The 15091-nt window shown below is 43.3% G+C and overlaps 1 protein-coding gene across 2 annotated transcripts in view; it reads right to left on the reverse strand.

Annotated features, from left to right (window-relative positions):
* LOC139060756 (splicing factor 1-like) overlaps nucleotides 1-11277 on the reverse strand; it is a 66299-nt gene extending 55022 nt beyond the window's left edge. Inside the window, exons 1-3 of one of the 2 annotated variants that reach the window (XM_070539855.1) lie at nucleotides 10521-11277; nucleotides 5665-5907; nucleotides 4300-4375 (exon numbers count right to left, since the gene is read on the reverse strand). In XM_070539855.1, coding sequence (XP_070395956.1) covers nucleotides 4300-4375; nucleotides 5665-5907; nucleotides 10521-11079 — 878 coding nt within the window. In that variant the 5' untranslated portion in view covers nucleotides 11080-11277. Of the gene's footprint in view, nucleotides 1-4299; nucleotides 4376-5664; nucleotides 5908-10316; nucleotides 10459-10520 lie in introns of those variants that run through there. The other variant, XM_070539858.1, reaches the window with a different exon arrangement.
* Nucleotides 11278-15091: the final 3814 nt, after the last annotated feature.

Consider the following 15091-nt stretch of genomic DNA (forward strand, 5'->3'; position numbering starts at 1 on the left):
GAAAGCTTCTCCGCGTTCTGCTGCACGCAAAAAGGGTTTTCTTTTGTCGACGCCACCCGCGAATGCTTCTCTCATTGACGCCAAACTGCCTCCCAGCCGCACTGTTACCGATGTCCTGTGCGGCTAAAATAACCTTTCTCTTGAAAGCAGTCGAGTACTGTTTTCGTGGTCCGGAGATCTTGGTCCTTCAATGAGGAATAAAAAAGATGAACTCCGGGAAGCGTGGTTTGCACATGTGCTGCCAAGGTGCGCACTCAACAATAAAGAAACGATGCTGTAGTTACGCAGGAATAACAAAACCAAGCCGTAGCCACGCAGTAGTAAGGAAGCCAAGCCACAGCCACCCAGCAATAACAAAGTCAAACCATTGCCACGCAGCATTAACGAAACCAAAACATTTAGCCAAAATTTCTGACTGAATTCTTTATTCGGATCTGCATATAGTACGAGGCAAATATTTGGGACACTAAAAATAGGAAAAAAAACCTCGTATTATACGTGGGTTTTTACGGTATGTATTTGAGGTACTTAACTCACAAAGTTCATGCAACTGCAAACACACATCAAAATTCTGAGACCACTTTAATGAATATCGTTAGACATATGGCAAGAATTTATTATCTGCTCTTATATTCCAGACTGAAGTAAGCAAAATACGGAAAAATGTGGAGTAGAACACCATTTGTGAAAATTTTTCTATATGGATGCTGAAAACGAAACTTAAGTGGCCTGAAAGAATTCATAAAAGCAACAGCTGGTTAGGCAGCAAAGCGCCCTGAAAAAAAAAAAAAGACAATATTATTCTATTGCAACTTTTCAATCTTGCTGAGCTAAGTCTCTGCTTCAAACATTGTGTGCGAGTCGCTGGTGTTGTCATTGCAAGAAAGTTACTCCATACAATTTTGTTTTATAAATTAGAAAAATAGTACTGACAGGAAAGCGCTTGTTTAATTTACTTGAATGATTCAAGTGGTTCAAACTGACTAGATTGTACCTCTTTTGTGTTATGACCAAACAGGAAAAACACTGCATATTTTGCAAGACTTTGCACTTGTCCTTATCATAGCATAGAAGGTCATTCTTTTTAAAATTAGCCACTAGTGTTGCTCAGTGGATGTTTACACCGAAATATCATGGTGGAATTAAAGCAATAAAATAATCATGTAGTACACTGTACTGCCCTTCTCTAGAACCTTTTTGGTACCCATAGCATTCAATATTTTGGAAGCCACTTTAGTGCACTGTAACATTATTGCCAGGAGTGCCATACGAAGTAATTTGAGGCTCATACTATTGAGCTGGGACAACTGACACATGGCAATCACTGTTTGCTTTTATCCCTCCTCTGCACCATTTCCACCACCCACTTCCCCATCTATGTTACAGTATAGTGTACTTAGATTGCAAAGCACAGCAATTCAATTTTACTTAGAAATATGCTGAAAACTGATCTGACCAGAAAAACCAACACTGTTGAAGTGGTAGTTTCGTTCTACGCTGACTGGTCCAACATGAAAACTTAAGAAAAGAAAGTCTAGAGTATGAGAAGTAAATTACAATAATAAAGACAATAGCTTGAAAATGTGATTATTCAAGATGCTTCATGATGAGTCAATCATATTAACGGTGAATTTCACTGGTCATATTGTCCAACCAAGAGCTGCCCGAATCCTTGAGAAAGCACTATGATTGCATGATTTGTAAATTGAAATCTGTACAAAAAAAAAAAAATTATTTGCGCCACATTCTAGCAAAAACGTCTTCCATTCTCATTTCCATGGTTACCAGGGTAATTAAAATGTTGCCACTGCTGTTGTGTACAGTTGAACCCACTTATAACGGAACATAATTCTGGGAAAGTGCTCATATCAGTAGTTCATCACATTTGGAGTTACCTCTAAAACCTGTAAAAAGCAATGACAATGCATGTAGCTGAGCGCTACAGTTGAAAAGCCGCCTCATTGTTATAAGAATTCAATAATGGTTGCCTATTTTGCACTGTGGCTGCCCATCCACTTTATTCAATTTTCCATATCGTCATCCTCCGGACGCAGTCACACCGTGCATTGAGTTAACTTTATTGGCACCTCTACCATGAAACAGCCATGAATCACGTCCCTGCATATTCCCAGCAAGTCAATAACTGGCCAGTGATGCAAGCAATAAGGTGTGGCCAACATACGCAACTATCTTTCTTTTTTATTGCTTTTCTTAGTATTTCTGTTCATGGGTTCTGTGGAGGGCATGCAGAAAGAAAATGACAAAGCTTTCCAAGATTTTGAAGAAGCCCATTTCTGTCTAACTTTTTTTTTTTGCTTGTGCATTCATTTTTATTCTTGCTTCTTGCAATTGGGGTCAAAGCATTGCAAAATGGTTGTTACATCTAAATTTGTGGAATTACATGGAATTGTTATAAGTGGGTGCTCTTCAAGCAACTTCCACCCAATGGCTGTAAACGGCAAATGACAGCCAGCAAAAAAGGGCAAGCGCTCCACTTCAAAAGGAAAAGACACGAAACACTGAAGACTGACCAGTGAATTCACCTTAAGACAAAAGCCATAAGGCTGTTAGTAGCATTCTTTTAATGCAACTGTTTATCTGCGCCATGGTATTGTGCATCAGTGTGAAACACCAAGTAGTCCAGAAACAAGTTATTTTATGAAAGATAGATACCAAATACTTTACTAGGAGCACATCTGCCTACAACGAACAAGGTCAGTACTTAAGACATGTATTTTTATGACAGTGTTGAGACTGTTATGCTGGAACCTAGCCATGAAAAACGATAGGACTGGTCTAAATGGTGCCCATTTAAACAGGGCAAGGGAGGCTGACTTAACGTTATGACAACACACCTAACTCACTTGCACAGGAGGCAGAGACTGAGTGAAGCAATCCAGTTCACCTTAAATTTAAAATTTGCTATATTAACTGAACCTTTTTAACACTTTTTTAATAGTGCGCCTAAGTGTCTCAAAACTGCACAGTAAATTATGAGAGTTGCCATAGTTGAGGGCACTGGATTATATTTAACCACGTAGGATTCTGTAAAGTACAATCAAAACACAGTACAGAAGCATTTTGATAAATTTTCTGTGAGCAATATTAAAGCAAATTAAGAAAATAATACAGATCAACCGAATCACCAATCCCACTAACCTCCTGTGCAATACATGTATGTTGTCATGATGTCTAGCTTGAAACAGTCACTACAGAAATAGGATTCACGAGCTTAAGTTGTTTTTCTCCAACACCAAAAGTATCTTTACATCCATGAGGGGAAACAAAAAGATGTGATGCTATCTCTATTGCACCAGCACTTGCTTGTTACAACACAGCTGCAAAGGCATTATTACAACCAGCACCAAGTGCTCAGTATAATATTCTTCTCATTTTGGAAGCTTTGTGCACTACGTCTCCAGAGAACTAGAAGAGAGGTCTATTATATCTCATCCGTAACGGCCTACAACGCCTTTCAAAATAGGCCCAACTGGCCAAAGGTAGTTAGCTGTCTCAGAAAGGGTAAGTTAATTCACATTCGGCCTACAAATAAACATCTCAAGCAACATAAATGTACCTTCTCTAAACAATTATCTGGCTAATTATTTCAGACTGCAAATCCTTTGCTGTAACGGTTTCATATAGGCATCTGTACTTTTCAATTAAAAAAAAAAAAAGACTACTCAATCTTTTTTGTTCCCTTTATTAGTATAACACCAATTTTTAAGTACAGACGGTATTTTGTGAATGGAGAGAAAGCAAAAGGCTTTTCTGTCACTGCAACACAGTCTGTACCTTGAGAATTAGTCCACACATTCCACTTGTAAGTGGAGGAAGCCATGGCAATATGTTGTGGTTGCACAAGTTACACTAAGGCAGAATTAAGTTGCCGAGTTAAAGGAGTAGCTGACATTTTAGAAGTCGTAACCCAGATGATAGCTGCAGAGAGAGAGGGGGAAGGGGAAAACTACAGCTTAAATCGGTGCCTAGAATGTCCTCCTGGTAAGAGCTAGCGTACTTTGGAAAAGTAGTGCAGCTGCTTCCACAGTGAGAAATCTGCAGCAGCTGCACTGCCCTTTGTGATTAGGATGAGCAGAAGTGGCCAGCTGGCCACCCGTCTCATCCGCACCACAGTGCAAGCAGGGCGCACCTCCCCCTCAAAGTACGGGAAAGTGCAAAAAGGATAGGAAGAAAAAACAGATTTGTTTAGCCTTTGTGATCCTCGAAGACGAGCACACACGCAGGGGGGGAAGAAAAGAGTGCATTAGATGATGCAGCCAGGGCAGCTCTGGTCCAAACCTGTCCTCAGGGTTGAAGGGGATGCCAAGGTCCTCAGTGCGCAGCCTCCTGCTGAGCTCTTCAATCTGGAGTTGCACTGGAAGAGATGGGGTTAGAGAAAGAAGGGGCGGGGCCCCCCAGCAATTAACCCCGCGTTCAGCCCAACCAAAAGGGCCAGCCTGGCCTGTACACAACCCACATCCCTGGAGTCGGGCGGCGGCCAGCCACCTCACAAGGCAGCCACTGCACACACACACACCGCTGGGGCATGCCAGCAGCCCTATGCGCGGCCGCCTGGAAGATGCGGTGCCATGAAGCCCAGCACACAGGGTGCAGAGAGTGCCGACCCTGGCCTGTGCCTCAACACCTGCTTGGCTGACATGGCACACACACACTGAGCTCTGCTGTTAACACGCACTGCCATTAACTGCTCATTATGTGACCAAACAACTAGTGAGGTAAACAATTCATGCCTTGTATCAGCTGCTTGCCACAACGTGCAATACGATATCATGCCCCAAGAGAAAGATAAAAAAGCAGTGCATTCTAACATGCACACAGGACAAATAATCTAAGTTATGCATCATATATTACAGGATAGCACCACAGTGACAAATGCTGATCTGTAACTTCTAAAAATGCTTAGCAAATAGGACACATCAGGACCTTATATAGAATAAGTAGGCTAACACTGTTTCAACACCACAAAAGAAGTTCACATAATCTTACTTTACAAGAACATATAGCCTACCCAGTTCAAGAAGCTTAATTCAAATTTAACGAAACAGATACACACATGAAAAGGCAAAATGTTACCAGATATTAAGCCTCGTGCAAATAATAGTTGTCAGAAAAATAAAGTTAATTGCGCTATTCATATAGCATGAGCAGGCTCACAATATCAAGGAGGAGCAATAAAATTAACTAACTTCCTGTCCCTACAAATGCTATGCAAGCTGTTACAAATGAAATCACTGTGCATGATGACAAATGCACAACACAGTGTTCTTGTCATGTTGCCAGACCCGGACTGGTTCCTCTGCCAGTTTTATATCCATGAAATGAAGCTGGAAGCCTATCATAGCATATGTGAATAGCAAATTAATGAAGAATACATCATCCTGGACAACAAATATCGACAGAGAAACAGTCAATCTTACTTCTAGTGCCTCCATTTTTTAGCAATGACTAAAAGAAAAACCTTACCTGAACATATTATCAGCAGTCACTCCGGCAATTGTTTTTAATATATGTATGTATCTGTTGTACACTCAAACAGAAAAAGGCTAAAGAAATATCTATTCAAAACATGACAGCTAATTCACAGGAGAAAACCCTTTGCTGAACAGGAGTCTTTCAACTGAAAAGCAGAGAAAACCAACTTACACAGATAGGCCCGCTCCTGGTTTGGATCCAAGTTTGTAGGGAGTACAGTGGGCATTCCAGGGATGAACACCTTTTCCTTCTCGTCACAGCACCAGCGGCTTCTTCGCTTTCGACGACGTTCACCAGTGTTAGCCTCTAAAGAACCCATGGAACCCATGGAGCCCATGCTCGTATTGCTGTTTTCATCCTGACTAGCCCAGGATGGCAGCATTGAGACAACAGGTGGTGCTCCAGTCATTGCAGCTGAAAAGAAGAATACAGACGTCATTCCAACCTAAAATTTTGCTAATTATAGATGGCTCAAATGTCACTTAAAAATGTACAGGTAGGCAGAATGAGCAGTAGGCATCCTATTCTGTGGTCTGTTGCATTACTCTGTTTAAATATAAAGTGCTTTTCATGATGAAAAGCCCTGCAACAAGATTACCAGCATGCCGAATCAATACATCAACAAGGCGGCACAAAACACAGGAACTTACAGCTATCTGACCTGCTAAATATTGTCACAAGTCGCACTAAAGCAGGCTTGATATATATTCACTTTATGCTAAAGGCCTGGAGAACAAAATGAAGACCATGCAAAATAGTTAAGGCTAAACCCCATGAGCGCGATTTTGTGCGTGACAGCGACGAGCGACGGATCGGGCAGTCACGCGAACAGATCGCTCGGTCTTGTCGTGCGATCGCTCGGCTCTGCAAATCTAGAATTCGTCACTCGTTGCCCAGAAGTGCTATGAGCAACTAGCCAATAGTAGGCAGCCAGAACCGGATGTACATTAGTGACGTATTACCAGTTTGCACACGTGCGCACTTCTCGGTATACAAACGCAACAAGCGAACTACCGAATTTCGATATGTAAACGAAAAGAAACTCCAGGACCCTTCAAAAATAATTTATGTTGCTTTGTGCAGCCAAGCAAATCAACTTAAATAATTATAGCAAGTGCCACGCCAGGTTTGGCGCTAACTCGATCCCCTAGTACCAGCAACACTGAAGAGCCGTCGTACGAAGCGGTCGCTCGCTTGGAGTTCTGGGCGAAGAGCGAACGCGACAGCCATCTCCATCGCGTCGCTTGTCGCTGTTGCGCGCAAGATCGCTTGCATGGGGTTTATCAAGCGACACGATGGAGATGGCTGTCGTATTCGCTCGTCGCCTACAAGTTGTACCCCATGCGAGTGATGACTTCGAGCGACGTCTCCCCAGTGTTGCCGGTATTCAATATAGGCACCGAAACTAGCATGACGTGTGCTTTATTAACTTAAGTTGATGTGTTTTACTGTAAAAAGCAGCATAAAATATTTCTGAAAGTTTTGCAGTAGGTTCTTATCCTTGCACGTATAAAAATAATATTGTTTGCTCGTTCCGTGCGACAATCGGAAGTACTTGAGTTATGTACATCCAGTTCCGGCTTTGCGCTATTGGCTAGTCGCTCATAGCACTTCTGGGCGACGAGCGACGAATTCTGGATTTGCAGAACCGAGCGATCTGGGGCCATATTCTGAAACGTTCGCCTTCCGCGAAAGTCAAATTCAATAAGCCAAGCGACTGCTTACCCATGACGTCAGCGTGCACTACCAACGCGTGCTCTCGAACGCTTCACATCGCAGGAGAGATTGCGCCCGGCAAGTGCAGAGCGGCTCGGGTGTGTTGTTTTCGAGTGTAGTGGCCACAGTACGGGTTCTGCGCACTGACTACGTTTGCTTACGGCCTCTTTAGGTAAAATAAATTGAATAAGGAGGTATGAAATGTCTTATTTTATATGAACCAACAAACATTGCCGCGAAACAATGCGTGTAAAACGCCACCAAAAAGGCTACTATAAACTACCACCTATCTTATCTCTACTACACTCCACCACCAACCGAACACCAAGAGACACCAAAAGACATGTTCATTCATTCAATAAATGTCGAGAGCACCCATCGGCACCATGACGTTAAAATGACGTAGACCAGAACTACTAGATGGCGCTGTTTAATTTCCAGCTTTGCTAAAATCTCCAATCGGCGTGCACCGTTGGCGGAGGCGTGGCCAGGGCGAAACTTTCGCAGAGGCAAACGTTTCAGATACGTCCCCTGTTCACGTGACGGCCCGATCCGTCGCTCGTCGCTGTCGCGCACAAAATTGCGCTCATGGGGTTTAGCCTTCATACTTATACTTTACTCGACATGAAAAGCTCATGACAAACTGATTGCCTTATTCCCCATTTTAAACTGGCAATTATGTTTTGCATGGAGTATAAGATGGAATTAAAGTGAGAAATTAGACTGCCTTTGCCTACACTCTAAGAGAGAACAGTAAAGTTTTACATGCATTAAGTTCAATATAATGCTACTTCACTCGAGGCAAGCACCAACTTCCGCCACTAGCAATAACATCAACAGGGGTGGAAGCAGCCAAGGATGTTTTGCAGCAGCTGTGGGAGCAGCAAATTGGCCACATTATAACAGGTTTGGAGCGTCAATTGTCCGTTTTGGAGCTCGAGATATGCATTTTGTATCAGTTTGGTAAAACTCAGCACGAATGAAATAGACACAGATAAAAAAAAGATGTAGCATTAAGTCACATACCGGCTGTGCTAACTTGACCAAGAAATTAAAAGCCAACGGTGCCCAATCTATGGTGATGTCATGCTAGTTATATATATATTTTTTTCACAGTGCATAAATAACTAAGATAAAGTTAAATTAGTCAGCTTTTATTAATGTTCTTAATAAATAAGGTGTCAATGCAAATCATGTGGAGTACGTCGTGAAATGACCAATAACAGTGCTTAAAGCAACCTGGGTCTTGTAGCCCTTTCAATTTTACAAATTCCAAGTGACAGTGTGACATCAGCGGTTTCTTACATAAACCTCATCTGGTATGTTATCTTACACAGGCCCATAAGGATTAAACATGTGCGCTGAAAGCTGCTGATGCATTGAGGAAATGGAGTGCAAGCGCTCATTCCCAGTGCAATAAGTTATGCCTGGTATTTAAGGTTTACTTTTGAGACCGCTGTAAGCCCTGGCATGTGGACATTACGTCAGGGCATTTTTTATTTTCACAGGCTTTCCTTTTCATCAGAAAGGGTGACTGCAGAATACTGAGATTGATTTAAACATGTTATCATTCATTTTTTCCATATCCTCTACAAGCCTGAGATTGACACCTTATCGATTAACTTAATAAAAGATAGCTAGTTAAACTTAATTACTTGTGCACAATGGAAAAAGATGCTCATGACTAGCATGACCAACGCCCTTCAACATACAGTGAGTGCCATTCACATAAAGACCTGCATTATTTATTTCTTGGCCACATTTTGTTGGCAATCTGTTGCATTCACCAAATGTACTTTTACTGTAACATTCAATATCATTAGATTAAAACGAATTTGTGAAACATTTGAATAACCAATGGCTTGGTCAGTAAATGCAACGAATCCTGCTGAGGTACAGTGCATTTCACATATTTCAATCATCAAATCAGCAGAGGCCAGTAACCTGTGGGAATTACTCCATAGGATTTTTCAAAGAATGCCTCCAGTTAACTAAGTGCCAAATTGTCAGTAAATTTCCTAACAGTTACGAAAACTTGCCTTATGCATCACAACAGTACCTTCTTCAATGCAAATCTCCCGAATATGCCAACATATTCATGCCAGCACCTCTGCAATTCTTGCTGCCAGCCACACGTGTTAGCATCAGCTCGTTTCCCTTCTGGCTTTTCTTCAATCGCTTTTATTGATCAAATCTACTTGTCTTCCTTAATCTAATATTAAACATTTTGTTCAAAATTTTCCACAAAATTTCCAGAATGCTGTTTTAGTTCTCTTCCTCCACTGTGTAAATGACTCCAATACAAACACCCTTTTACCCTATCTTCACATCAACTTCCTTTCATATTCTCGATTCTTTATTCAAATATTTGATTTTGTGCTTCCTACACTAAACAGGTGACCAGCCCACGCCTTATCACATGACTTCATTCAGGGAGCCCTTGTGGGCACCTAATGCCAATTAACACGAAGCATAAACCGAAGTATTACATTCCACCACATGAAGCCCTGTAATGCTCTAATATTCATTATATATGCACTCACTTTGCTTTTGCTTTGCATGGCCTTTCGCGATATATATTACCCTGTTGTACGTACATGTGCCAAGGCACTTATATACAGCTACCTTCGTATCTGGTGGCCACTGATTAAAATCGACGAGATTAACCTTCCCGCGTTCCCGCTGCAAGCGCGATGCGCACGTGGCGTGAGCTGAACGCAGGTCCGCCAAGAAATAGCATCGACCGAGTTTCTTGACTCAGCAATGTGAACTGTTGCATTGCATCGTTAACCAGCCAATATGCATAAGTAATATGCACAAACGTGCATGGAAAACTCAAATCCGATCTCGTGATTGGCAACTACTGCTCTCGCATCAGTCTAAAACGGCAATCAACAATCATTTAATCGTAACGTTAGGAAGGAAACTTGAACATCGCAGAAAGAGCCACGGATACTGCAACACTTGAGCTGAAGATTTTAAATGTCGGATAATGCCTATTACACAAGCTAACAGCCGCTACACGTATACATGTCCAAACACGGCAGCTGTAACGCGCTCACATTTGTCCGCAAGAGCTGTGAACGTTCCTTCGAGACCCAACTTACCAAGATAGTTGAAGTAGAATGTCCAACGAAAAAGTCAGTATTTGAAACGATCTTTTCTCCGAACACCTGAATATCACAGACGCATTGGGAATATAAGGAACAGATGCTCGTGCCGTACGCTGGCTGTACGTCGAAGCATGCGCACGCGCAGATGAGCACGAAATATGTTTAAAAAAAAAAAAGAGAAAGCGGTATAGAACTCACGGAGTGCTGGCTCCCTTTCTTTGTCCCGGTCTCGATCTTTGTCCCTGTCGCGATCACGGTCCTTGTCCCGTTCACGGTCCTTGTCTCGGTCGCGATCTTTGTCCCTGTCGCGGTCTCTATCTCTCCGGTCGCGGCTTTTATCGCGACTTTTGTCACGGCTCTTGCCACGACTTCTGTCACGATGCCGATCCCTGCTGCGATCACGACTCCGGGCGCGCCCACGGTCTCGACCACGGTCTCTCGAACGTTCCTTATCACGGTCTCTCCTGCTGTCTCGGTCGCGGTCACGATCACGGTCTCGATCGCGATCCTTCTCGCGTTCATCATGGTCCTTGTCAAACTTCGTCGACGTAGGCAGGGCAGGGAAGACTGGCAGGACCATGGGCAGCGCAGATGCAGCCACGGCACCGGTAGTGCCGTTGGGTTGCGTTGCGGCTGGTGGCATAGCGCCGGCCATGTAGCTAGGCTTCAACAAAGACACCCCTGTACCAACGGCTGGCCGAGCAGCCGGGAACGAACTTAGGCGTCCCAACGGTGTAGTGTTTGCGCCAGTAGCCATTCCAAACGCGCCAATAACAAAGCGTGATTGATGGTCACAAATCCTTCACTATTCGCTGCGCCTGCGTAGCTACTCAGGCTACCACTACCACATCATTACAGCTTGGCACTATAACATGGCGTCGCAAACCAAGTTGGCCCAGGTTAGCCGGACGACGGGACGGCCTTCTCGTTCTACGTTTTATGACGACATCGAAGACGTCAGCGACACCCTTGTGGAATCAGCCAACATAGGCCAGGGGGCGCTGGCTAGGCGCGCACTTATGGACTTTATACAATACCAGTATCTTTAGGCAATAAAATACAATAATAGTACAATACCAATTAATATTAATAGTACAAAGTAGAAGAAAGAGGTGTAGACACACTTCAGTTTCACAGCACCCTATGCGAGCCCACAGGCCGACATGGCTGCAGCGGCCGTCAGTGGAACTATTGGCGCTGCAGTCGCACCTTTCGTCATTTGCACGAGAAGTGGGCTGGCGACTTGGGGGTCGCGCTGTTGCTTTTTTAGGGGGCCCGCGGGCGCTCAGGAGGTCAGAGTAGGTACTAATGAAGAAGGTCCCCTAGGAGAACATCAGCAGAGCATCGCCGTCGATAACAGAAAAAGGAGGAAAGCAAGAACAAGAGCTCGCCATGCAATAGGCTACATAAACATGCAGGGCGGCAGAAGAAAGGAAAAGTGGGCAGAGATTGAGGAGCAGTTACATAGAGAACAAATAGGGGTGTATGCGGTTACAGAAACGCACCTTAGAGACTCAGAAGAGCCGCCAGTTATTGAGAATTATGTATGGGAAGGGTGCAACAGAACTAAGTCGGAAAGAAAGGGAGGGGGAGTCGGAATGCTCATCCATCAGGGAGCCAAATGGAAAAGAGTAAATTCACAATGTCAAGAGCATCTTTGGTTATCAGGTGCAATGAGTGGGAAAGAAACTTGGCTGGGAGTTACGTATTTGAGAACCGGAAAAAATTGCACAGAGAAGAATAAAGAGTTTGTGTAAGCGCTGATATTAAGGGTCTCGGGAATGGTGCTGAGATTGTCCTATTAGGTGACATGAATGCCCACATACAGGATTTAGATGGCTATACCGACTCGTGATCGTGAATACAGGGCCTAAGTGTGAAGTACAGATCACGTGGGAAGTGGGAAACCAGCAATGGACCATTGATTACTGTCTGATGACAGAAGGAATTAATTCATGATAATTTGAGAGAAATGGTCATCGATGAGGAAGGGTTTAGCAGCATAGGGAGTGACCATAAACGCATCATTTTGAAAATGGGATATGTAGCTGGGAAAGAGAACAAGGAAAGCACAATGGCCAGTCCAAATTTGAACGCTGAACAAATAGTAAATGTAGTCACTAGAGTTGAAGAAGAACTTGGCAAGTGGTCAAGTAAGGAGTGGGAATATGGCGAGCTTCTAAGTGTAATAACGACAGAAATACGGAAAGAGAAACAACATGTTCGTTGGAAAGGAAAAAAGAAACCGAAAAGCTGGTGGAACAAGGAGATATACGAGAAGCGATCGCCGAACGACAGAAAGCATCTCGAGAGCACAGGCAGGCAAAGAAGGCGCAGTTGCCACAGGATGAAGTAACCGGTAAATGGGAAATATACCGGGAGAAAAAGTCTATGGTTCAAATACTGGTGCAAGCAAAATTAAAAGGTGAAAGTGAACGTTGATTGTCAGAAATACGTGAGAAAAAGAAGGCCGCACCTAGAACATTTTGGAATCACATAAAATTATTAGGCAGGAAGTCAGCAACAATACAACAACATACCCTAGACGAAGATGAAAACAGACTGGAAGGAGAAGCGGCAATAAATTACATCCGAAACGCAACAGCCTAATCCTTCCAAGGCAATGACGTGGTTGTGCTTGAGGAAAAAAATAGCATGAAAGAGACCCAAGTGGAAAAGGAGCTGGTGCTGACAAATTTAAACTGGAAGAAAGCGGAAGAGAAAATTCCTAAGCGCACAGCCACAGGGCTGTAGACGAGGTTCCCGTTAGGCTGATAAATGAACTGGGACCAAAAAGTAAGGAAGCTCTGGTGAAAGCAGTGGAAAAAATTTTAAGAGATAGACGAATACCAGACAGTTGGCGACAAAGTAGAATGAATTTAATTTATAAAGGTAAGGGGGAGAAAGAGAGAATTCACTCGTATAGACCGTTGACCATTACATCGGTAATATACAGGCTAGCAATTCAACTTGCAATTTGATGCAGGCAATCAAATTAAAGCTTCAATCATGGGCAGAGAATAATGGCATTTTGGGAGAGCTTCAGAATGGCTTTAGAATAGGTAGGCGTTTGGATGATAACTTGTTTGTTCTTACTCAGTGTATCGAAATATCAAAAGCAGAAAGCAGACCGTTGTATGTGGCTTTTCTGGACATTACAGGAGCATACGACAACGTAGACCGCAACATTTTGCGGGATATTCTGGAAGGGGAAGGCTTAGGTAACGATTGTCTACAGCTTTTGAGAGATATTTACTTAGAAAATACCGTTTGCGTTGAATGGGAAGGGATGAGAAGCGCGGAGAAAGTTCAAATCAACAAGGGACTGAGGCAGGGGTGCCCTTTATCCCCGCTGCTGTTTATGATGTACATGGTGAGAATGAAGAGGGAACTAGAAGGAAGTAATATCGGGTTTAATCTCTTACAAACAGGCAGGTACAGTAATAGAGCAGCAACTCCCAGGTTTATTTTATGCGGACGACATTGTGTTGCTCGCTAACAAGCAAAGTGATTTGCAACGTCTGGCTAATATCTGTGGACAGGAAGGCAACAATTTAGGTTTGAAATTTAGTGTTAGAAAATCAGGTGTTATGGTATTCAATGTAAACAGTGTACAGACAGTGGAGATAAAGGGCCAAGAAATGCCTCGGGTAACAGCTGAATATAAATACCTTGGTATATGGATAAACAAAGGCAATGGATATATGGAAGCACAGGAAAAAACCATAACAGTCAAGGGGAAGAGAAATGCAGCCATAATGAAGCACAGAGCGATATGGGGATACAATAGGTACGAGGTCCTACGAGGTATGTGGAAAGGGGTAATGGTTCCAGGACTTACTTTTGGAAATGCGGTTGTTTGCTTTAAATGAGGGGTACAATCAGGGCTCGACGGGAACCAAAGGTCAGTGGGTCGCCTAGCATTGGGCGCTCACGGGAAGACTACAAATGAAGCTGTGCAGGGGGATATGGGCTGGACTAGTTTTGAAGTGAGGGAAGCTCGCAGTAAAATTGAGTATGAAGAACGGCTGAGGAATATGGAAGAAAGTAAATGGGCTGGGAGAGTGTTCAGGTATCTGTACAGGAAAAACATTGATTCACAGTGGAGGAAAAGAACTAGGAAGCTTACCAGCAAGTATGCGGCCTGTGGGGTGGGCAACACAGTAACAAAGAAGGTCAAGCGTAAAGTTAGAGAGGCTGAGTTAGTCTCATGGGTGGCGGCAATGGAAAAGAAACCTGCCATGAGTAACTACTTAAGAGGAAAAAACGAAATCAGGAAAGAAACCATTTATGATAACTCAAAGGGAAGCTCATTACTTTTCGAAGCGAGATCGGGATGCCATAGAACACGCACCTATAAAGCGAGATATAAGAAGGAAGAAGAAGCATGTGCTTGCTGCGGTAAAGCTAGGGAAACGACGGTGCATATTTTATTAGAATGTGAAGACGTCTACCCAGCGGTCGATTTAGGCACCACTGGCCTCCTTGAAGCCCTTGGGTTCAGCGGGAGCAGTGGTAAAGCAAACAGGTCCACAATAGACATTAGTAAGAGGCGATTGGAGGATTGGTGGAAGAAAAGTAGGGAAACGACTGAAGACGGAGACGTACAAAAACACAGTTCGCAATAGGAAATCAGAAAATTTGGACGTGTTAGATCATAGTGTTTTTTTTTTTTCTTTTTTCATTGGTTAACCTAGGTAGGATATCAGGCAGCATAGTAGCAAGAGCTTGGTGGCGCAACCCACCGCCCCGTTCCAAAGGGGACGCTC

Source organism: Dermacentor albipictus, chromosome 1, assembly GCF_038994185.2.
Source record: "Dermacentor albipictus isolate Rhodes 1998 colony chromosome 1, USDA_Dalb.pri_finalv2, whole genome shotgun sequence".
Lineage (NCBI taxonomy): Eukaryota > Metazoa > Arthropoda > Arachnida > Ixodida > Ixodidae > Dermacentor > Dermacentor albipictus.